At 33.6% G+C, this 23,571-nt stretch overlaps 1 protein-coding gene across 1 annotated transcript; it reads left to right on the forward strand.

The window, feature by feature from the left end:
• The first annotated feature begins 6,084 nt into the window (after positions 1-6,084).
• Positions 6,085-18,296, forward strand: LOC110028585 (pentatricopeptide repeat-containing protein At1g09900-like). The gene is made up of 5 exons (XM_020730494.1): positions 6,085-6,113; positions 6,183-6,244; positions 6,857-8,494; positions 17,998-18,085; positions 18,169-18,296. The coding sequence occupies exons 1-4, from the start codon at positions 6,085-6,087 to the stop codon at positions 18,000-18,002; spliced, it is 1,734 nt and encodes a 577-aa protein (XP_020586153.1). The 3' UTR covers positions 18,003-18,085; positions 18,169-18,296.
• Positions 18,297-23,571: the final 5,275 nt, after the last annotated feature.

The raw sequence follows: 23,571 nt of genomic DNA on the forward strand, positions 1-23,571 counted from the left end.
CCCCTTCCCGTGCCCGCGCTCCCTAGCCGCTGAAAAATGACCAAAACAAGAGCCACCGCCATGGAATCAAACCCAATTTAAACCTAGAGGCCACCTCATCCCATTTGAATCTTAGAGCCCCTCTGCCCTCCACATAGGCAACACTTGCACCCTTTAATTGGCCCACAGATCCACCCTAAGACATTTTTATAAAATCTCCACCTCCATGGCCATGGAAAGTGTGCTAAAAATTTCTCAAGGAAACCCCTCCAAATTGCTCCTATATCTTCCCTGAGACCTCCACAGTGCAACCTAATCACCACATTGCCCTAAAACCTCTTGTCGGAGCTCAATTTTAGAGCTCAAAACCTTATCAGAGACAGGACACTCTCCACGACACCTCCACAGTGCATCAAATCCAAATTAACTTCACCCACACCATCACCACAATGAACTAAGAAGAAGCCCCATCAAATCCCCCTTTTACAGAGCCCCTACACTAGACTTTGATCAACACCCAAATCTATCCTTGATCGAATTCGGGTCTAGACCTTTCATTACGACAAAAGACCCCCCCCCCTCCCTCGCACCTCCACAAACGTGTCGAGCACCTCTGATTGAAGCTTCCCCTTTCAGAGCAAAGGTATTGAACTCCCCCTCTTCCTGAGCTTATTTTAATTCTCCATTTAATTAGAGTTAATTTAAGGGCTAGATCACCTCATTGATGTATTCGTCACACTTAGACGAGCATTACAAACCTCACTTAATTTGGTTGAGAAATGAGTGAGATCTTAAGCCTTGAAAATGGAGGGTTATCGGGCTAAGGCATTGGGGACGATGACGGGGAGCCATTCGATCGCGCGTTTATCTCATCAACGGACGAGATCTAGCCGGACAACACCTGCTTACATGAACCGCGGGCTGAGTAAGCGCTGAGTTGGATGGCGACGCCAAACTAGAAGACGCCGCATGGAGCTTTGGAGCCGCCGTAGGATGAAGTGAATTTGAATTTTATTTGATTCATATGTTATTTTTTAATTAATTAAACACTATTTTGAGACTTTTAATTCTCCATGAATGTAGACATTTCACCGTGGCTTGAAATTTTGGCATGTTGTTGCCTCTGTCTTAGGGAACAATCTTTGATTTTTCCAAAGTCAAAGGAGATATCTAAACAGAGATCCATATTTTTCAAGTTTATGTCTATTATTTGCATAAATTAATCATAATAATCATAAAGAAAATTAATTTAGGGAAACACAAACATCTAAATGGCTTAATTTTTAATCTCCACTGTAATTTGAGATTTAGAAAACTCCCCATAAAAATTTTAAAACATTTGGAGCTCGTTTGATAACTCAAATGAATTTTCTAAGTTAAATGTCATTTTTAACAATAAAATGATTTTTAAAAATTAAAATATAACTCAAAAAATTATGAAAATTAGTTTTGAGAAATCTCTACGGTTAGAAAATTTTTCTAAAAATAAATTTGTAATTAAAATAAAAACTTTGTTTTCAAACTCATTTTTAATATTTAAATATTTAAAAATCAATAAAAATCACAAAAATAATAAAATTCATGAAAATATTCTAAATTGTTTCTTGAGCACTTAAAAACAATTGGAATATTTTTCCTAATTCTGTAAGTAAATATATTGAATTTTTAAGCTTAAAATAATTTTTAAAGGCTAAAAATGTGTTTTCACTAAAATAATTCTAACAATTCAAAGAAAAATAAAAAAAAATGTGAAATTTGTTTCTCTGGGTTCCTTGGCCTTAGAGAGATTTAATAAAAATATAAAACTTAATTTTCCACATTTAAAATATTTTATAATTAATAAATACTCCATAACTTAAAATAATTTCAATAATTTAAGTATAACTCAATAAATCATAAAACTTGGTCCTAATGATTCTTTGGTCTAAGTCTACCTCTAGTAAGGGAAATGAACAACCTTTGATCTTAATAAAAATATTTGGATGATTGAAACAAAAGGGGATTAGTTGGTAGAAACCAATATAACTTTTGTTTATTAAAGGATAAATTTGTAATTCCCTTTAATTATTAAAATTTGGAGGTCTCGTCAATTAAATGATCCTGGACTTAGGGGTATGGTTTTGGGTGTTGATAACTCATTAATTTATTACCCCTACTTGGTGTTCAAATGGCTCTCAAAAAAATGAATCATCATCACTTAAGATTCAACCTTTTCAAAATAACTAAGATATCCACCTAGGTCTTAAGGGGCTAAGTAGTGACCTAAGTTAAATCAAACTTGGTTAAATGAGGATTAGAAAAGTAAATGCAGCTAAAATTGAAATACCTTTGGACACTACAAGCCCAAGTTAAAATTGGCTAAGTGTCTTAACAATACTAACCTGTCCCTTTATGGGTCTTCACCCACATAATTCTCAAATTAAATCATAAGCGATCAGTACCCTACTCTTAGGGATAATTGAAACATCAATGTTCACTAAGCATTAGAAGTATTTTTTACAGGATGAGTTATTAAACAACATAATAAGTTTAAATGAGTTCGAGACTTTTTACCAGTCAGTGAGAGGGAATCATGGACCTTCTTCTTTCTCCTGATCTGTTGGATACCTCAGAGGTCTATAAACTTAATATGTTTTTCTTAATAAAAATCATCCTTAATCAAACTAATAGGGACCCACCAAGATATGAGCTAGGGATGGGTAGATCACCAAAACCTTACTTTTCCTGCTTTATATAAAATGCCCTCACATGCATTTTAAGTTTCAGGTGGTGGAACGAGAAGTCTCATCACGTACGCTTTTATAGTTTACAGTGTTGTCTTTCTCGTACTTTCATACTGTACTTTCTATGTTTACAAAACTTGCATGCTAAACAAAGATGTCACCCTGCATGAAAACTAAAACTGCTAGGATAGCCACAAAACCAAAACCAAAACAAAATCTAAAACCAACCAAGATAAAATCCACCATCACAACATTAACTTTAAAAATAAAGGAAACCTCAAAATTTAATCACAAACATCACACAAAAAAACAACTATAATTAAATTAAGATGTCCCTATCGGATGATCGAAAATCCCTCGGGCCATTTGGCAACACACAATGTCGATGTGATCCATCCTACAACATAAATCTTCATTACAATCAGAAGAGAATTTCATAGCTTTTAACACATTGAATGTTACCTTTTGTTCAGTCAAACTCATCATTAACTCTCCCTTCTGCACAAAAATCATGGATGGGCCAAAAATTAGGACAAGTCTGCCTTGTTTGATAGGGATCTATTTATCTTACTCCATATCTAATGTAAATAAATCAACAGGGAAGGTAAACTTATCCAACTTTGCTAGAACATCCCTTATAACTCCCCTCAGATAAGTGAACGATTGATCAACAAGTTAAATGTTTACAGTGGTAGGGGCCACCTCTCCTAATACTAACCTCTTAAAAATAGACAATGATATATGGTTAATACTGGCACCCAAATCACATAAAGCTTTCCCATAGAACTTTTCTCCAATTACATATGGAATATTGAAGCTCCCAGGATCCTTAAGCTTTTGAGAAAGCTTCTTATTTGTGAAAGTACTACACTCCTCACTGAGAACCATAGTATCATAATCTTCAAACCTCCTCTTTTTATTGTGTATATCCTTCATGAACTTCACATAGTTGGGCATCTATTACAGGTCCTCAATAAACGGAATATTAATAGTCAGTTTCTTGAAAACTTCTAAGAACCGTGAAAATTGTTGATCGAAAATTTTTTTTGAGTCTTTGAGGAAATGGTGGTGGTAGTCTTTCTATGTTAATCTTAGTGGGTGAGACTGGTCTTCCTAAATCCTTAGAAAGTTCTTTCATGGGTTGTTCAGGTTCCATGTTCTCTTTCTCCACCTCAGAATCTTTTTGGACCACTTCCTCCAACTCTTTTCTACTCCTCAACTTGACAAATTTTACGTGCTCAACATTCTTCTCTTTATGATTAATCTCAGTGTTACTAAGAGTTCCTTTGGTGCGACTGCTAAGTGAGTTTGCAATCTGTCCCAATTGGTTCTCTATGTTTCTAATAGTTGCACCTTGGCTTTGCAACTGATTCCTCATTTACAAAATAAATTCTTTCAAAGACAACTAGAATAGACCTAAGAGAACCTACTAACCATTATAAAAGTCTGAATTATCAACCAATTGGGCAACACTTAATGAGGGCACGTCCTAAGCAGTTCCTTGAATCGTTCCCAAGCTTCATAAATCGACTCACCTTCGTACTTGCAAAATGAAGTGATATTGTTCCTCAAATTTTTCATTTTTGAAAGTGGGAAATACTTAGCTAGGAGTTCTTGGGTTATCACTCCATGTTCTAATTGATTCAGGTGCTAATGAATTTAATCATCTTATGGCTTTGTCCCTTAAGGAGAAAGGGAAAAGCCAGAGACTAACAACATCATTGGAAACACCATTATAGCAAAAAGTGGAACAGAGTTTTAAAAAACTCGTTAAGTGCAAGTTTGGATCCTCAAACGGGTTTCCCCCAAAGTGTTTGTTCTGCACCATTTGACGATAACAAGTTTCAGTTCGAATGTGTTAGCTTCTACGATAAGATTCTGAATGTCTAAGTGAATTTTATCCACCGTAAGGTTAACATAGTTTATTAATAATCTATGTGCATCATGAGTCCATGGGTTAGTTCTTGGGTATCTAAAATGGTTTGTGGGTTGTTCACAATTTCTTCTACAAGTTCATGAAGTCTTTCCTGTTTCTCAACTTTTCGTATAGTTCTCTCTAGCTCAAAATCATATGGTGCACGCCCCTTATGCCCTACACTATGCATACATGAACTAGAGAATCTAGTAGGTAAAATTCACACACAATCAAACAAAAATTTTTAAAATTTTTCAAAAGCAGAAAAATACATTAAACGCAAGCAATTAACACTAAAAGTATTTCAAGTATAAGACCTAGAGATTCAGCTAAAATTCTCTTAAATTAAATACACCGTCGTTCTCCGCTAACAATGCCACAAACTTCATATTACCTCCAAGCGCAACTACACTCTGAGGACTCACACAAATGCATGTGTCATAACACGAATATCGGGGTTTTGAGTTTGGAATGTTGATCCCATATGGAATAAGGGAATTAGACTTAGGAAAAGTTTTAGCCTACTAGTTTCGTTCCTAGCCTAGAATTTTGATTGGGTTAAAAATTCCTAAAAACTAATCTAGTGTAACACAAACAATTTCTAAAGCTTAAATTCTACAAAAATCCAACTTAACATAGTCGTTGGATTGGTGAATATCAAGTTATAAAGTTACCCTCCCTTATAATGATTTAAGCAGAGTATAGGAAATGTAAAGTGTTAATTGTAAACGTGGCTAGTAATAAATAGGCACAAATCTCTTATTTACCTTCTTCTGAGTGCATAAAGAAGATTGGTTAAAATAACTTTAGTTCCTTAAATCTCATTTTGTACCCACCAAAGAATATTTCCCTAACATTTACATCTACCTACGAAGCATTTTACTATATTCCATAGTTTAATGTGAATAACTTAGTTGATTTTACCATAGCTCTCTGAAGTCATTATGGTTCACAACACATTCAACATTTTACTTGGCGAGAATGAAAATTAAATGAAGATTTGAAAATTAATCATAAAATTAAGTAATTAAAAATAATTATGAAAACATTTTGCACTCCTACACATCCTACTCAATCATCATAAGGTAAGGCAAAAAGTACTAGTCAGAAAGCATGAAGAACATACCACAAAACTTCATTGAAAATAAGATAATTCCACTAAATGATGTGTTTAAGGAGATACAACAAATGAAATATACAAGCATTTATCTTCCTCTTCTTTATAATAACCTGAAGATGCTCCACCAAATGCTTTTCTGCTGCTGCTCCAGAAATCATTCCCTTTTCTCCACTTAAGAGGAAGAAGGAACACAAGTTTACAACACTCACAACCTTTCCCATACTTTACAACTCAATTTTCACCAATATACTCAAAATAATCCTAATTTAGTCCTACCTACATCCATCCCTCAAAAACCTCTAATGCTTCCCCTTTATAGACTCATAAGAAAAAACCTAAAAGCCCCCATGGCCATCTGCACAACTTCCCACGACAGGTGGTTAAACTGCTAAAAACTGCCTCAGATAGTTGCAGGCGCCAATCTCTTGGTTTGCTATGAATGCAGGGGCGCCTTGCCGCTTAAGGGCGTGGCTCCTAGGTACCATTATCGCGGCACCTTGGTGTCAAGTGGGTGGCGCTTATGTGTCATCCTCTTGGTTTGCTAGAGTTGAGACTGGCGCCTAAGTGCTTAGGGGTCCGGCGCATAGGCACCACTGTCAGTCTCCTTGTGCTCTTTTGCTCCAAGTCCCCTTCACATTGCATCACTTTCAACATCTATTGTATCTGCAAGAAAAACACAAAAACACATTTCTTTAAAGTACAATTTGTAAAACAATAAAACAATTTAAGCATTCTTTTCTACACGTCAATGTGCCAAAAAATAATTTAGTTTATAAAACCTAAAAATATCAATACAAATAAAAATTTATTCATTTTATCCCATCTTAATTGAGTCATGAAAAACTTAAATTTGGTTCAAGAAAAATTGAAATTATAGCATTTTTCTTATTAGCAAATTAATAAAAGAAAAAAAAAAATTATCAATAAATTTATGATAACTAATTATTATCCACAAAATATAAAATGTATGCAAAAATTTAAACCTTCACTATTAAACATGGCATCTCAAAATTCTCAAAAATAAGTTTAAAAAAATTTTTATTTTTAATTTAGAGATAATTATATATGTAGAGCATTCAAAATTTTGCTATTAATAAAACTAATGTGTAATTTTGTAAGACTATCAAATCGGTTATGTATGCTATGATCCTACAACCATCGATTGCGCTCGCTTTGCGTTTCCCGGTTACCAATTCCTTCTTATGCCCTATATCTCAGTTTTGCCGTGTCATCGTCTTCCCGACACTACCGCCGGCCGTCAAGGCATCGCCGCCGCCACTTTTACCAGGTGTTCCCCGTCCTCTGAATACCTCTCACTCTTCCGTTCTTCTGTCTTCTCCTTCTCGCGCCGCAGCAATCGGCCCTCCTCCCCCTTCCCTTCCTCCTGTCCCCTCTCGCATTCAAGTACCGTCGCCACTGCCGCTGCCCGCCGCTTCCTCCGCCACCTCTTCCGTCCATCCACTGTATCTTACAACGCTTTTATCAACTCTCTTCTCCTTGCCAACCACACTACTGCTGCTTCTTCAGCCTTCCTCGCGCTTCTTTCCTCCGGTCTACGCCTCACTACCACCTCTTTCACCATCTTCCTCAAACTCATCCTCAACTCCACTCGTGCTAGTCGGTTCGATGATGCCTATTCTCTCCTTGACAGAATGCTCCATTATGGTCCGCTACCTGATGCCATCACTTACTCTACCTTCATTGCTGCGCTATCCCGTGCTGGAAGAATCTCGGAAGCTGTAGGTATTCTTGACTTCATGCTTGAAAAAAAATGCAGCCCCACACCCCAGGCATGTACTTCTCTCATCCATGGTTATTGTTCTCAAGGAAAGGTCAAGGAAGCAAAGCACTTTCTGGGTTTGATTGAAAATTATGGGTTTGCTCCAGATACCTTCATTTACACAGTACTGATTGACGCTTTGAGTAGACATGGTGAATTTGATGAGGTAGAAAAGATTTTGGGTGAGAGCCAGTCGAAGGGTTGGAAGCCAGATGAGGTCACTTACAACGTTTATATGAATGGTCTTTGTAAAGCTGGAAGGATTGGCGAAGCATTTGGACTTTTGAATGATATGAGATGCAATGGTCTGCTTCCAAGTTTGGAAACTTTGAATATACTCTTCGATTGTTTGTGCAGAGATTGTAAGTTACTGGAGGCAATGAAGATATTGGAAAAGAGTTCAGAATTGGATTGGCGCCCGGATATTGTTTTCTACAACACTATAATGAGTAGATTTCTTGATCGTGGTTGGTCTACTAATGTTCTGTTGTTCTTTAGTAATATGGTCAAGAAGGGGATTGAACCAGATGCATGTACCCTTACACTGATAATTCGGAGTGTGTTTTCAGGCGGAAAGTTTCAGCTGGCTAGATATTTGATCAATGAAATTTGGAGTTTTGGTCCTGATGTTCTAGCATTCAACACATTGCTTCATCAGTTTTACCTATTTGGAGAAAACAAGGAGGTTATAAATCTGTTTTCTGACATGATTCAGAAGAACATGACTCCAAATAAGTTCACCTACTGTATTGTGATTGATAGTCTTTATAAGGAAGAAAGGATTGAAGAGGCTATTGAGCTTGTACATGGGACCATTAGAGATGATTTCATGCAGGATTTGATTAGTCGTCTGTTACGTTGGTTGGCTGGTGGTCAGAAGTTGGGGGAAATTCTAAAGCTGTTTCAAAAATTGGGGAAGGATTCTGTGATAGATTTTGCATGTTTCAATTCATTAATTCTATCATGTTGCAAGGCAGGTATATGCCAAAGTCAAGAATTTTACAGACTTTCTATAATTATTGAAAAAATTCTTGGAATTATGTAGCATATCCTTAAAGATATCTGTCCCTTTTAATCAGAAGGAGAGATTTCTTGTGAGAGTTAGCTTTTCCCTCATTGGAGTTATCATGGTATAATGATGGTTACGCTGCAGTGAGGTGAATATATTGTGCCCTATTTGAAGAGGCTTCGATTAATAGTGGGTATGAATATTATTTTCATGTAGGTCACTTTCTAATTCAATGTCCTATAAGATATAGATTTTCAACATTGAAGCCTCCATATCTTCGTTTTGGATTTTGTTTTTTGCTTCAAGTATTATTTGCTTTATAATGATTCCATATAGTGCAAAATAGGATTCATGATATGCATCTTTTACTTTTTAATTTTAAGATAATGCCCTTATAAAGCTATTGAAAACCAGCAAAATGTGATGGGTTAAGCATTATAGGAATTCACCTCTACCTTCATTTAAATTTTCCTTCTGCAACAATTAAAGAAAAAAACCGTGAAATAAAAATAATTGTTGATGTTACATTTGGCTTATTTACAACTTATATTGAGTTCAATAGTAACTTATTATAAATTTAAAAAATTGGTATTTTTGCTTAATGTATCAAATAATTTCCATGATTTTGATCTCAAGGCTCACATATGGTTATCATTTCCATGATTTTGATCTCAAGGCTCACATATGGTTTTCGAGCTTGCTTTGCTAAGTGATTCAGTATACTATGCGTAGGTAATTCAAGAAGTGGGCCTTAATAGCTCTTCAATGTTAAAAAATATGTTGGTAATAATTCTGAAATAAATTTAGGTAGCTTGGTCATGTTTTCAGAGCGTAGATGATTCATGGCAAGAATTGGAGATAGTTGAGTATTTCTTTCTAATATATATGTAACATTTATGTTTTTTTAGGAGAGATTTATGTTACACTTCGGGCCCCATAGATGTTATACCCTAGTAACACGAGACATGAGAAAGGAATTGATTTCAACTATCGAACTAAATTTCAAAAGTAGAGATTGATTAAACCTTTTTATTCTTAGAGTAAAGAGTAAAAGTTTTATATACAAGTAATCATAAGTAGAAAATGTAAGAGTAAGTAAATAATATGTTGTATTAATGAAATCCCAACAATAGTTCAATTGGGAAGCAGAAACAAAATGATAGAAAAGAAATTAGAAGAACAACTACATTAATTAAGGATTACCTCAAAAATAAAACAGTACAATTGGAAATTTTATTATAAATTAAAAAATTTCAAATCGAATACTACTAATAAAAAGTCTACTGTTAGAATAACGATCCATCCAATAACCTAATAGAACATGTTATATGAAAAAAAGTTATAATAAATGTTTGACAATTTTAAATCAATAAGCAACTTTTATTTATTAAAGCATAAATGATAACATATTAGGACATGCAATATAAATAATAAAAGATTAATGATCACTATGTAAAATCCGTGTAATAGTGTCATCAAATCATTATATTATTCTAATATTATTTAGCATAAAAGGGTGAGCATTATATATCTTAATGTGATCTATAATATGGTGATGCTTCTAATCATTTGTATGAAAATATTCATTAATATATCTTTATGCTATATATTCATATGTAACTATATTAGATAGAATCATACATATGCACAACCGGCTCATCAATCATTTATCATTTTTTTTATATTTGTATGTATCTACCATAGCTTTTCAAATGATATCCTGAATTCAGAAAAATAAGCATCCACTCATAGAAATGTAATGATTTATTTGTAGACCCCTTAGCTTGGCTAGTTAATTTCAAAAGGAATTCTATCGACATACATATTTATTGTAAATAAACATGCACATTTTACACAATATAAAAAATGTTGAATAGGTGTTTTATAATAAATATGACCAATTCTATCTCGATAAAAAAAAATAATTTTGAACAATAAAATTTTTTACATTCAATAGAGTCAATTTGTAAGAAAGCAGATCTTGCCTCCATAAGGATTATGTTAATATTTAGACATTTATGGCATAAAAAATCAAGGCAAAACTATTTATCTCATATGATTATTTGATTATGAATTTTAAGTAAGATCTACGAAAATATGTATAATAATAGCTATTTATGAAAGGTAAAACTAGCAAACTATACAATATTTAAAATTTTATTGCAAACATCAGCAGTAATACTGCAAATGAAGAATAATATGTTTATCTTCTAATAAATAAAAATTAGCTCAAAGTGAGTGATAGGAAACTCCAAGTTAATAGAGATCCAACCAAATCATTCCAGATGAACAATTCAAAGCCTTACATAACAAACTCTCAATCAATTGCTTACATGTAAATAAAGGCATGGAAATCTGAGTGTTAGTCCATAAAATTATAACCTAGGCAATATAAGTTACCTGCCAATTGACCTGATTTAATTATTATAATGATTTATATAAGTTACCTGCCAATTGACCTGATTTAATTATTTGACTTATCCTTGTGAATACTTGACATAGTCGTGCTAATATTGAAATTAAATCTCTATAGATTTTTCTTGTTAATGAAGGAAAAGATAAACTAAGTGTTAGAGAAATTGTTAAAAATACATCCTCGTACATTCAATGGGACAATAGATTCGAGTTTGGTATGTGGCTTCATGACATTGATGTTTAAAATGTTTTGAAGAGCGTAAAGTGAATATGTCAGCATTCTGCTATGAGAAGGTGCTGCTGATTGATGGGACAGTCATGCATTCAACAAATTTCAATATGATAAAGTGGTCCTCTAGATAGAGTTTAATAGGTTGTTTTCAATCGAAGCATCATTTTGTATTGGTAAATGATCTAAAGATGTTGTAACAATGAACAGTGTGTGCAAGAGTACTAGACCCAGCTTCTTCGGTTTGTCAAATTTACTACATCCAACTATTAGCATAAAGATCAAAATACCTGCGATTTTATGAGAGAATATTAGGAAATATCTATCATCTGTTAAATGCACTATATTCATGGTGCTGGTAGAGCAAACTGTATATATAGAGATAGAGATTAATGCTTGTGAAGGGAAGATTGCTAAGCAGAATAATATTGCTTAGAAGTAGAACAATATAAATACTCAACAAACAGATACACACAAATATTTAGGTGGAGAAGTGAAAGAACAATTGACGTCGTACTCACTACAATAAAAATTATTTCAGACTTTATAATTTGCTTATTTACAAGTTTTCAGTTGTTATAGTAATGATTATAAAATCAATGATTACTCTCAAGACTCATGAACAGTTATCTTTGATAATTGAACGAGAGCATATTTTAAACAATATCAACATAAAAATGGGTGGTAGAAATGCAATAGAAGTTGACATCAAAATAGAATGGTAAAGTATTATGTTATTATTTATTATCACAAGAGGGGAGTGAACTTTTCTATACTTGGTATCAAAAGAATTGGTAGGGTTTGGATGCTTTGTTTAGTATATCTTCTAAAACTATTTGACTTGAAGACTCAACATTTCAAAGCACGCCCAAAAAGATTTTGCATGATCTTCGATGTATGTCATATTCTAAGGTAGATCTTGGTGTTCATCTTTTACAATATATTTTTATGTACTCAATCAATGTAAATATCTTAGTTACATGATATGGTATTGCATTGGCGCTATTAATTGACACATATTGATGCACGAGTACCTAAAAGTGAAAAAAGTTCATACATCGGGCGTTGTGACTCACCAACACCGAACACTATGATTGCATGTGATTTCACTATGTAGTTCATCTTTGTAATAATTGGATGAGAAAACAGTGCACATGATAGTCGTATCTTCAATTTTGTTGTGCAAAATAGTCATTACAATTTTCCTATGCCATCTGCAGATTAGCTTGTATACAATTAATTTCATATTTTTTAACATGTATTAATGATTAAATTCAATGTAGGAAAATATTATTTAGTTGATGCTAGTTACCTTTTACAATGTGAAAATCATATCCTTAGACGTCATATCATATTCCTGACTTTGAATGAGGTAGCCAAGTGTTTTAGGGGAGAAAATAAATATTTAACAGATGACAATGTTCTTTACTAGATGTTATTGAAGTAACATTTAGTGTTTGAAAAAAAAGTCTTATTCTTCGAGATATGTCTACATATTATTTCAGGAAACATGTGAATATTGTGGCTGCAACAATGACTTCATAATTTTTTTTGCCAACATCCTGCAACAACTAACATTGATTTTAGTGGTGCTGATGAAAATTAATCGCATGTTCCTCCTGAGGCATATGGGCACTGCTTGAGGCAGTCAATTTCACAAAATGATTGTGATATAGTTGACTCCAGCACATAAGATGAGAAATGTGTTGAAGATATGATTGAATTACGAGAGCACATTGCAAATGCATTAGTTAATGAGTGATTATTTTGTGACATCATATGATGTTTTATTATTAACCTCTTTATATTGACTCTTTTTTCATTGTTATATTTGTGGATCCTGCCATGATTGTATTTTTTTTTTATTCTTTGCTATGAGCTATACATGTATTAACTAAGGAGGGTAGTTGAACATAGGTTAATACATATTACAAAGATTTCTCATAATCAATTTGGATTTATGCCGAGCAGGTCTACTATGGAAGCTATACATTTATTGAAAGGTTTAATGGAGAAATTCAGTGAGAATAAGCAGGATCTACATTTGATTTTTATTGATTTAGAAAATCTTACGACAAAGTTCCAAGAGAAATTTTCTTGAGAAGAAAGGTGTTGATATGACTTACATTCAAGTCATTAAAGATTTGTATACTAGAGCTGTTACTTGTGTTCGAAGTGAAGGTGGATTGACCAAATATTTTCCTATTTCTATTTGATTACATCAGGGATTGGCTTTAAGCCCATATCTTTTTGCTTTAATTATGTATTGTCTTACTGGACATTTACAGGAGCATGTACCTTGGTGTATGCTTTTTGCTGATGATATCCTTCTTGTGGATAAGATGAGAGAAAAAGCCGAAGAAAAACTTAAATTATGGAGGTTTACATTGGAGTTTAAAGGCTTTCGTTTGAGTAGAACTAAAATTGAATACATGGAATGTAATTTTAGTAGTAGTAGCTCTGGTGACAGAAGTGTAACTTTGGGTGATCAAATTATTAAAAGGTGTGAACGATTTAGATATCTCGGGTCTGTTGTTCAAAGCGATGGTGATATAGATGGGGATGTTAATAGTAGATGTCAAGTTGGTTCGTTGAAGTGGAGGAATGCTTCAGGCCTATTGTGTGATAGAAAAGTACCACTTAGACTGAAAAGAAAATTTTATAAGATGGTGGTGAGACTTGCAATGCTCTATGGCACTGAATGTTGGTCTTTAAAAGAGAAGCATAATACCAAGTTAAGTGTTCCCGAGATGAGAATGATTAGATGGATGAGTGGCTTTACATTTAGAGGCAAAATGCGAAATGAATATATTCATGATAGGGTTGCTGTAGCTCCAATGAAAGACAAAATTAAAGAGAGTCGTCCTAGATGATTTGGTCACATTAAACATTGACCATCTAATGATCCGATTAGGAGAGTAGATGTTTTAGATTTGACTTATGTTAAGAAAGACAGAGGTAGACCTAGGAAGACTTGGGTTTATTGTATAAAAATGATCTTAATTTATTAGAATTAAATGAAAGTATGGCACTAAATTGGACGCAATGGAGAAAAAAGGATTCATGTAGCCGACCCCACTTAGTAGGATTAAGGTTTTGTTGTTGTTGTATTCTTTGCTATGAGCATGTTGTATTTGATCCCTCTTGGATGGCCTCCTAGGCAATCTTGGGTGTGCTATATGTAAGATTTTTTTGCATTTAATTTGTTTGGCGGTCTATGATGAGATATATGACCTTATGGGTTCTTCTGTTGGCCTTTATGTTGCTATGGTTTCTCATCTATACGAGTTTGGTACCAAGGAGACTAAGATCCTTTTTTTTTGAATATATGACCTTATGGGTCAAGGAGACTAAGATCCTATATATTACCTTATGGGTTCTTCTGTTGGCCTTTATGTTGCTATGGTTTCTCACCTATACGAGTTTGGTACCAAGGAGACTAAGATCCTTTTTTTTTGAGTCATATGACCGTAGCAGTTCTTCTGAAGGACCTATTTGCTGATATGCTTTCCGACATATACAAGTTCTATATTAATTGCTTAAAGACAACCAAGATTCCCATATTTCTACATCCTCTGTATTCTTATAATGACGGATTATTCATTTATTTATATTGACTATGTTACCTCATTTTCTATTTAACTTTAAAGTTGTATCTTTGCTTTTCTTATTATTTAATTTTTTTTGTAACTTTGTCATTGTACCATTAATAAAAGCTCATTTTATCTATTAAACTCTAATTTGTTAGGACATACAGGTTCAAGGATTTTTACTGCGTCTAGAATGATATACTGCAACTTTGGATTACATTGTTGTGTATTTATATCACAAGGAGAAGCTAGCTATAGTAGAAAATTTTAGAAGACTATGACTTCTTTAGACTGACTGACGAGTTCTAGGAGTCCACTTCAGATAATGATAATGCGTGGAGAGTAGCTTTAGAAAAAATGTTTCTAGCATACTTGATTGTTTGAACATTCAAAGTAATATTACTATAATATTATTTATTGCATTAATAATTTTAGTTTTAGTGTTACTCGGTGTTAAATGATGTATACTTTTGATGTGATAATTTTGACTTGTGATTTTTTTGAGAATTTTTTAAATTTGTTTATGTTGTTATGTATGAGTTAACTTTGAAATAGTTAACTTACAAATAACACATGTATATTAGGGCAATACGATTTTTATTTTAGAAACAGCTGCAACATAGCTGAAGCACAACTGAACTAATTAAACACACACAACTTCACCAACTATAACTTTCCCACAATAGCTTCTCCGACAGCTGCTGCACAGTTGCTTCTTTAAGCAGCTGTAGCTGCCCCAAACAGACCCTATATTGACAATAAATCTCTAGACTCATTATTTTTATTTTTCGCTATGAGGTTTTCATTAATAATAAAAATCAGAAATATATTTTTACTCAAAAAAATTTTGAACTTGAGACAGTGACGATGAATTGAACTGATGAAGAACTATGATGTGTAAACTTATTATCACCCAAATAAAGCTGGTATGGTTGCATATAATCTGATAGGAAATCCTCGATTTATATAGCTTTGATGATCACTCAGTAGTGGCAATTAGTACTTGAGGAGAAACAACTTTAGCCTGAAATAGTACTTATACAATGTCATTTTATTAGGGTGAGTGTGGTGTCGTTAAAATTTATTGAACTTTGCCTCTTAAAATAATTCTCAGCGATTTTAGAAGTGAATTCGCTTTCATGTGAGATTGCAATGCTTTGATTTTGGTGTCATTTTGATTCTCCACCATTGCTGTGCAACTTTGCAGATGTGAAATACTTCTGATTTCTCTTCTAGTAGATAAACTCAAGCTCTTTTGTCATAATCATCAATAAAATAAATAAGGGTTTCCTCCAATTGAAGAAGTTATGGGTCGACAAATATGGATTTAGAAGAGCTCCAATAGCTTTGTTGGGTGATATGACGTTTCTTGCTTGAAGTTTCTCCTTGGTTGTTTACGCCCTTATCAAAATTGTTTTGGAGTATTGATGTGATGTAATTTATTCACCATTTACAGGTTTGACAATTCTTTTGTGTGACGCTAGCTTTTAGGCGTTCAACATGTTTATGCTTGATATTTAATAATAAAAAATGATTATTTGAAATTTAGGCATTCTACATATGTATGCTTGATATTTAATAATAAAAGTTGATTATTTGAAATTTGGATGGGCATACAAAAATTATTAGCATGATCTTGCAAGTAGAGATGTATCTCTTTTCTATGAATAATGTAACTTTTTTCTAAATGTTGGCCCAAATTCAAAATATTACCTATCATGTTTGGTACATTGTTGACATTAGAAGTAAATCGATGAGTGCATCTTTCAATTGGATGATAATTTTGCTTTTAATCTTCATCAGCACCTTGAAAGAGCATCACAATGCGTTGGAGTGGGAAATAAGTGCGTGCGGGTGAGAGCATCGAGAAGAGTTGATGCAATGGTAGTATGACTTCCATGCGGTCATCCATGCTTCTCTGCATTTCTGGCACCCCAACATTGGTGCACTGTATTGCCATAAATGAGGGCAAGCGTTGAGTTGCTGGATTTAACTTTGGCAAGATCACTGGTAGCATCTTTAAACCCTTTCAGGGTACCTGTAACTGCAACTAGCAACGAATAATTAAAAGTGATCCGGGTTCTGTCCTCCACACCTGGGCAACCCCTAGGGCAAGAATTTGTCTCACTAAGACCTCTTATGTGTAGCTAACTATTAATGGGGATATCATCCGCAAGGAGTCTCCACCAAAAAATATGCTCAAACAGATAAGAATCTTATTCTGAGCCTATTATGTCTTGCTGGTCGACTCCTCAAGATTTACCTGACATATCACTTGATCGTGAGATCAAGATCATCATGGATCTAGTTTCATGTATCACATTAATTTCTAAAACAACATATTGAATGATAACTATTGGGTTCCAAGATCTTAAAGTTTAGTTGTAAGAAATATTTGTCAGAGGATTTATTAGGCCCAATAGTACATTTTTGGTGAGCACGAGTCTTATTTGTAAATAAGAAAGATGAAATCATTAGGTTCTGCTCGACTACAAAGAGTTGAATAAGATGACGATGAATAATAATTATCTTTTACCTCATATAGACTATTTGATTGAATAATTACAGGGTTTTATATTCTAAAGTTTAGGTACCATTAGTTTAAGATTAAAATGATAATGTGTTTAATACTACTTTTAGATATTGATATGACACTATAAAATTCTGGTAATGCCATTTAGATTTATTAATGCCACCTTTATGAACTTTATAAATAGAAACTCTAAATCTTGTTGAGATCATTTTATGATTGTATTTATTGATGATATCTTGATATACACTAAAAGTAAAGAGCATCATATCTGAAATCTCATAACAGCATTAAATATTCTTCAACATAATAAGCTTAATATAAAAAATTCTCTAATGATGAGTTCTGGCTTTGGGATGAAGATTTTTGGAAACGATAATGAAGCTAAAATTTTTTTCGATCCTTCGAAGCTCAGGGCAATATTGATTTCGTTAATGTCATGGTTTGTTATAGAGATTTGTAGTGTTTTTTTTATTTAGTTAGCTGTTGTAAGAGATTTGTTGAAGATTTTATTATTATTATTATTATTGCTATACTTTTTATTAGATTGGCTTAAAAGTCTTGTTAATTTTGTGTGATCCTATGATCAAAGTTTTCAGAAGCCCAAAATTTTTTGTGTTAGCTTTTATACTCACCATTCATTCTAGCATCGATGGATCTTATTATAGTAATGCTTCACGTCAATGCTATATTGTTTTCTTATGCAGCATGACAATGAGGCAGCTTATGCTCTAGACAGCTTGAGGTTTATTACAAAAATTTACTCATATGTTGGAGCTGGCTGCAACTATTTTGGTATTAAAGTTCTAGAGTTATTATTTTTGTCTTTCATTATAAGGTTTTCATTAATCGTAAAATCTAGAAATACATTTTTACAGGTATTTGAACTTAAGATAGTGACGAAGAATTGAACTGATGAAGAACCATGATGTGCCAATTTAATTTCACCCAAATAAAGCTAATGTGGTCGATATTTGATTTATGCGGTTTTGATGATCACTCAGAAAACGATAGATAGTACTTTCACAATGCCATTTTATTAGGGTGAGTCTGGAATCGTTAAAAGTCATTGCATTTCATGCTCCTTATAATACTTCTCAAAGATTTTAGAAGTGAATTGTCCTTCATGCTGATAATTTAATGCTTTGATTTTGGTGTCATTTTGATTATCCACCATTGCTGTGGAACTTTGAAGATGTGAAATAGTTTTGATTTCTCTTTTAGTAGATAAATCCAAGCTCTTTTGCCATAATACTACAACAACATCAACAACAAGCCTTTATCCCATTAAGTGGGGTCGGCTACAAAATAGTAGTTTCTCTAAATGAAGAAGTTATGGGCTGACAAATATTGATGTAGAAGATCTCTGGTGGCTTTGTTGCATGATATGACGTCTCTGCTAGAAGTTTCTCCTTTTAGGCATTTAACGGGTTTATGCTTGATTTATAATGATAATGTTGGCCCAAACTCAAAATATTACTTGTTATATTTGGTACATTGTTGACATTTGAAGTAAATCGACGATTTTCTTCTTTCATGTTGATGATAATTTTACTTTCAATCTTCACCAGCACCTTGGAAGAGCAAAAGAGACATTTCCATTTATGACTCTCTCTATAGCTCCCCAAACGTTTCTTTGCAGCCACTCATGTTACTGCTTGTTCCAAATGTTCTAGTACCATATGAACTGCTTGTTGGTTTCCTTCTCCTTGGTATGCTAATAAAATATTAAAATCAACCTTTTCTTGTTTGTAAAACTTGCATCTGCAGCCACTCATGTTACTGCTTGTTCCAAATGTTCTAGTACCATATGAACTGCTTGTTGGTTTCCTTCTCCTTGGTATGCTAATAAAATATTAAGATCAACCTTTTCTTACTTGTTTGTAAAATTTGCATTTTGTCAATAAATTATAATCTATGCCAACATACTAAAGCATAATAACCATGTTCTTGTTAAGTATGACATTTGATTTATCGTACACCGGATTCTTGATTGCTTCTCGTTTTGGTTCTCATTTTTCTCTAGGAGTTTATGTTCCTTCATCATTATTTTGGCCTTCTCTTTCTTGAACATTTTCGCAGACTCCCTCGATTTAATGGTAAATGTAATGGTCTTTTAAAATTTTAGATTAACTTAAAAAAATGAATTTACTGTTTATGACACTAGTTTCATAGGTGTCGATCAAGAAGTTTCCCACCACCCCTGAGAATGTACACGAAGATTATTCCTCATCTCCTCTTATTCGAACCCACTATAGACTGAAGGCGAGCGAGCGGGAGTTAGAGAGAGAGAGAGAGGGGGGGAAGGAGAGAGAGAAGGGGAGAAAAAGGGACGTAGGGAGGGAGCGTTTGACCATTATAATGAGGTAGAGATTGAAAAATAGATTGAGACATGGGTGTCGATCAAGAGGTTCCCCACCACCCCTGAGAATGTACACGAAGATTATTCCTCATATCCTCTTATTCGAACCCACTATAGACTGAAGGCAAGCGAGCGGGGGTTAGATAGAGAGACAGAGAGAGGAAAGGAGAGAAAGAATGGAAGAAGAAAGGGAGTCTTAGACAAATAATTAGGGATTTGAATTGTTATTATTGTTAGTTGTATAGAAACTTAATTCTAATTAATTTAAAGGGAATTTTAGACAACCCTATGTTAAAAATTTGTTAAACTTGGTTAATAATGCTTTGAAGTACTTGGTGATAAGGCTAAAACACGAAAATTGGGCTTTTTCCGTGGGAAGAAACTTGAAGTACGAACTTGAATTTTAATAATTAATCCCTAAATTTCTGATTAATTAGTGTCAAGTTAGATTAAAAATTTAAATACTGCAAGAAGAAAATTTGAAAATTAATAAGTAAAATATGGTTGCATCAGATATTTTAGAGAAATAAAAATAATTTGAATATTTACATACGTCTATATATATGTATAAATGTATTCAATAAATAACTAATTAAATGGATAATTTATAGATGAATGTAAATAACAACAGGAAAGATAGAAATAATTATGAAATAAAGATTAGAAATGAATAAGAGCTAATTAAGTAAAACTTGTTGTTCTAGATGCAGTGGAGTATTTGTTTGACCTGAGAAAAAAGATAGCGGCAGTAATTATGTTCCTTCATTATTATTATGCACTTGAATATTGTTATAGGACATGAAACTTCCATTATTTTCAGCAGTGGGAGGGTTAGTTAGAGGCTGAGAAATGGTTTTTTGCAAATCAAGAAAACAATTTTGTCCTGCCCATAGGAGAGAAAGCTATATTGACCTACTTTTCTTTTGAGGAAGAAGCATAAAAGTGATTGTAGGAGCAACTGCAGAAAGTTTGGAGGACGACCCCACAACCAAATTCTGTGGGAGGATTTCACGAGGCTTTTCTATGATTGGTTTGTTTCTCTCAATCAGGAGAAAGATGTAGAGCTAATTTATCACGTTGGTACAAGGTTACCATTCTATCATGCCGGTATGAAGTAAAGTTCACGAAGTTTTCTAAGTATGCACCTTACTTAATATCAAATTCCAAAGAAATGTGTCATTGTTTTTTATCTGGGTTAAAGGATGTGATCAGACAACCCTTAATTCCTCTTGGCATTGAGGATATTCTCTTCCAGTGAATAGAGAGAGGAGGATAGAGTATGATTTGTGGGCTACTCAGAGGCGAAGAGATATTTAGAAAAGGAGATGAGATAAGAGATCCATATTTGGGTAGGCCACCTAGTCTGTAGAGTCTGGGTAGTCCAACTTAAAGAAGCCTAGATCCTACAACAGTGATACTGGCACAGACAACAATACCTGTGCTAAGTGTGAGAAGACATCGAGGAGAATGTTTTTTAGGCACCAACACTTTTTTTTAGTGTCATCAATCAAGACACATGATGAGATTCTACCCTACTTTAGGTCATAAACCTTCTGCAGATACTAGTGCTAGTGCTCCACATTCTCAAAGCAGATCTAGCAAACAGAGGTAGGCTGAGTCATCTGGATCGGCTCTAGCTCTGAGTTAGACCTGTCAGGGTGTAAAACCTTGAGTTTTTGAACTAACTCAACATGAAACAAAGAATTCACCTGACCTCATTACATGTATTTCCTTATTTCAACATATCTGCCAAATCTATATTTATTTCTAAACATTTATATTCTCTTTTTTATAAGTTTGGTATCGATTCACAATAAATAGGTCAAAACTCTATTTGATATTGGAACATTACATTCATTTCTTTATGAAGAATTAGTGAGATGATCTGAAGGATTAGACTGATTCAAATGTCTGATGTCTTATCAATCATTCTACTTAACGGGTCTCGCATAATAACTGTTGTGTGAACCTGATCATCTATGATAAAGGATTGAAAGCGAACTTGGTAGTGTTTCTACTAACCGAATTAAAAGTTACCTTAAGGTGTATTTGCCATCTAATCACTTGACAACCAACAGTTGCTCCGTAAAAATACTCAAACTCAATTTCCTTGAAGAAGAAGAATTCAAGTTTGTGAGAGAGAAGAGTTTTATCCATGGCAATATCTAGTTTAAAGGTCTTCAAACTGTTAGCAAAAGTGTACCATGTTTTCCTAGCTCAAGTCAGTGATAATATGAAAGAACCAAAGTAGTTGGAGGATATACCAATAGTAAAAAAGTAATCATAAATCTCAGATGATTCATTAGGCTGCCTTCAAGAAAAGAGATGTTTTTCATTATTGAATTAATACAAGAAGAGAACCAATGGTAAAGGCATCTTATAAGATGACAAGTAGGGAACTACAAGGGTTAAAAAGTAAGTTGCAGGACTTATTAGAGAAAGGATTTATCTGGCCAAACTCTTCCTCTTGGGGAGCTCCAGTGCTCTTTGTTAAGAAGAAAGATAGGAGCTTAAAGTTATGCATTGATTATAGAGAATTAAATAAGCTCACAATCAAAACAATGTACTAGTTGCCAAAGATTGATGATCTTTTTGATCTATTAAAAGGGCACCTGTATTTTCAAAAATTGATCTGTGATCAGGTTATTGCCAACTAAGAATTAGAGAAGATGATATAGTAAAAACTACTTTCAGTACCAGATATGAGCATTATGAGTTTATTGTCATTTCTTTTGGGTTGTCATATGCTCTCACCATTTTTATGGATTTTATGAACAAAAACTTTAAACCATATTTGGATAGATTTGTAAGTTTCTTTATCAATGACATTCTAATCTATTCTAGTGACGAAACTTATCATGCAGATCATCTGCATAATTCTTCAAACACTGTAGTAGAACCAGTTATATGCCAAGTTGTCAAAGTGTGAATTATGGTTGACGGGCATAACATTCTTAGGGCATGTGATTAATGGTGAGGGTAACACAATGGCTCATAATAAGGATAAAGCAATCGTTGATTGACCCGAACCAATCATTGTTATAGAAGTCTAAAGTTTTCTAGGCCTGTCAGGCTTTTACAAGAGATTTGTTGAGGGGTCCTCTCCTATTGCAATGCCTTTGTCCAAATTGACTCAAAAGACAGTGAAATTTGAGTGGACAAATTGTTGTGAGGTAGTATTTTAGAAGTTGAAGATGTGTTTGATGACAACTCCAACATTGAAGATTTCCTCTGGAATAGCAACTTCCAGATTTACAACAACGCGTCTTTTAAGAGGACTTGGATGTATGGTTATGTAACACGAGAAGATAATTACTTATGCCTCTAGAGAATTGAAGAATCATAAGAAAATTATCCAGGCACATGATCTGGAGCTAATATAAACTGCATTTGTTTAGAAGATATGAATGCATTTTTTATATGGATGTAGCTGTGAAATATTCACTAATCATCAAAATTTGAAGTATATTTTCACATAGAAGGTGATGACTTGAGCTCATTAAAAATTATAATTTGGATATACATTATCATTCAGAAAAAACAAATATAGTTGTAGACACATTAAGCAGAATGACAGATGGCAGTGTTAACTGGGTAATTACACACCAAAAGGAATAACTAAAAATATGGAGTGTTTGTAATTATTAGTAGTGTCATTAAATGATAAAAGCTTTACATGTTGAATCAATTGTTAATTCACCAATTTTGAAAGATAAAATATGAGATGCATTGCTACATAATGCAGACTTTTAAAAATATTAGATCAACTGAATGCAGGTCAGATGGAGAAGTTTAAGATTGATAAATAAAAGATGTACACGAATAGAATATGTAATTCCGAAGTGAATGATATAGTTGTAGATGCGTTAAGTAGGAAGGCAGGTGGCAGTGTTAGCTGGGTAATTACACACCAAAAGGA

Source organism: Phalaenopsis equestris, unplaced genomic scaffold (genome assembly GCF_001263595.1).
Source record: "Phalaenopsis equestris unplaced genomic scaffold, ASM126359v1 Scaffold000515, whole genome shotgun sequence".
NCBI lineage: Eukaryota > Viridiplantae > Streptophyta > Magnoliopsida > Asparagales > Orchidaceae > Phalaenopsis > Phalaenopsis equestris.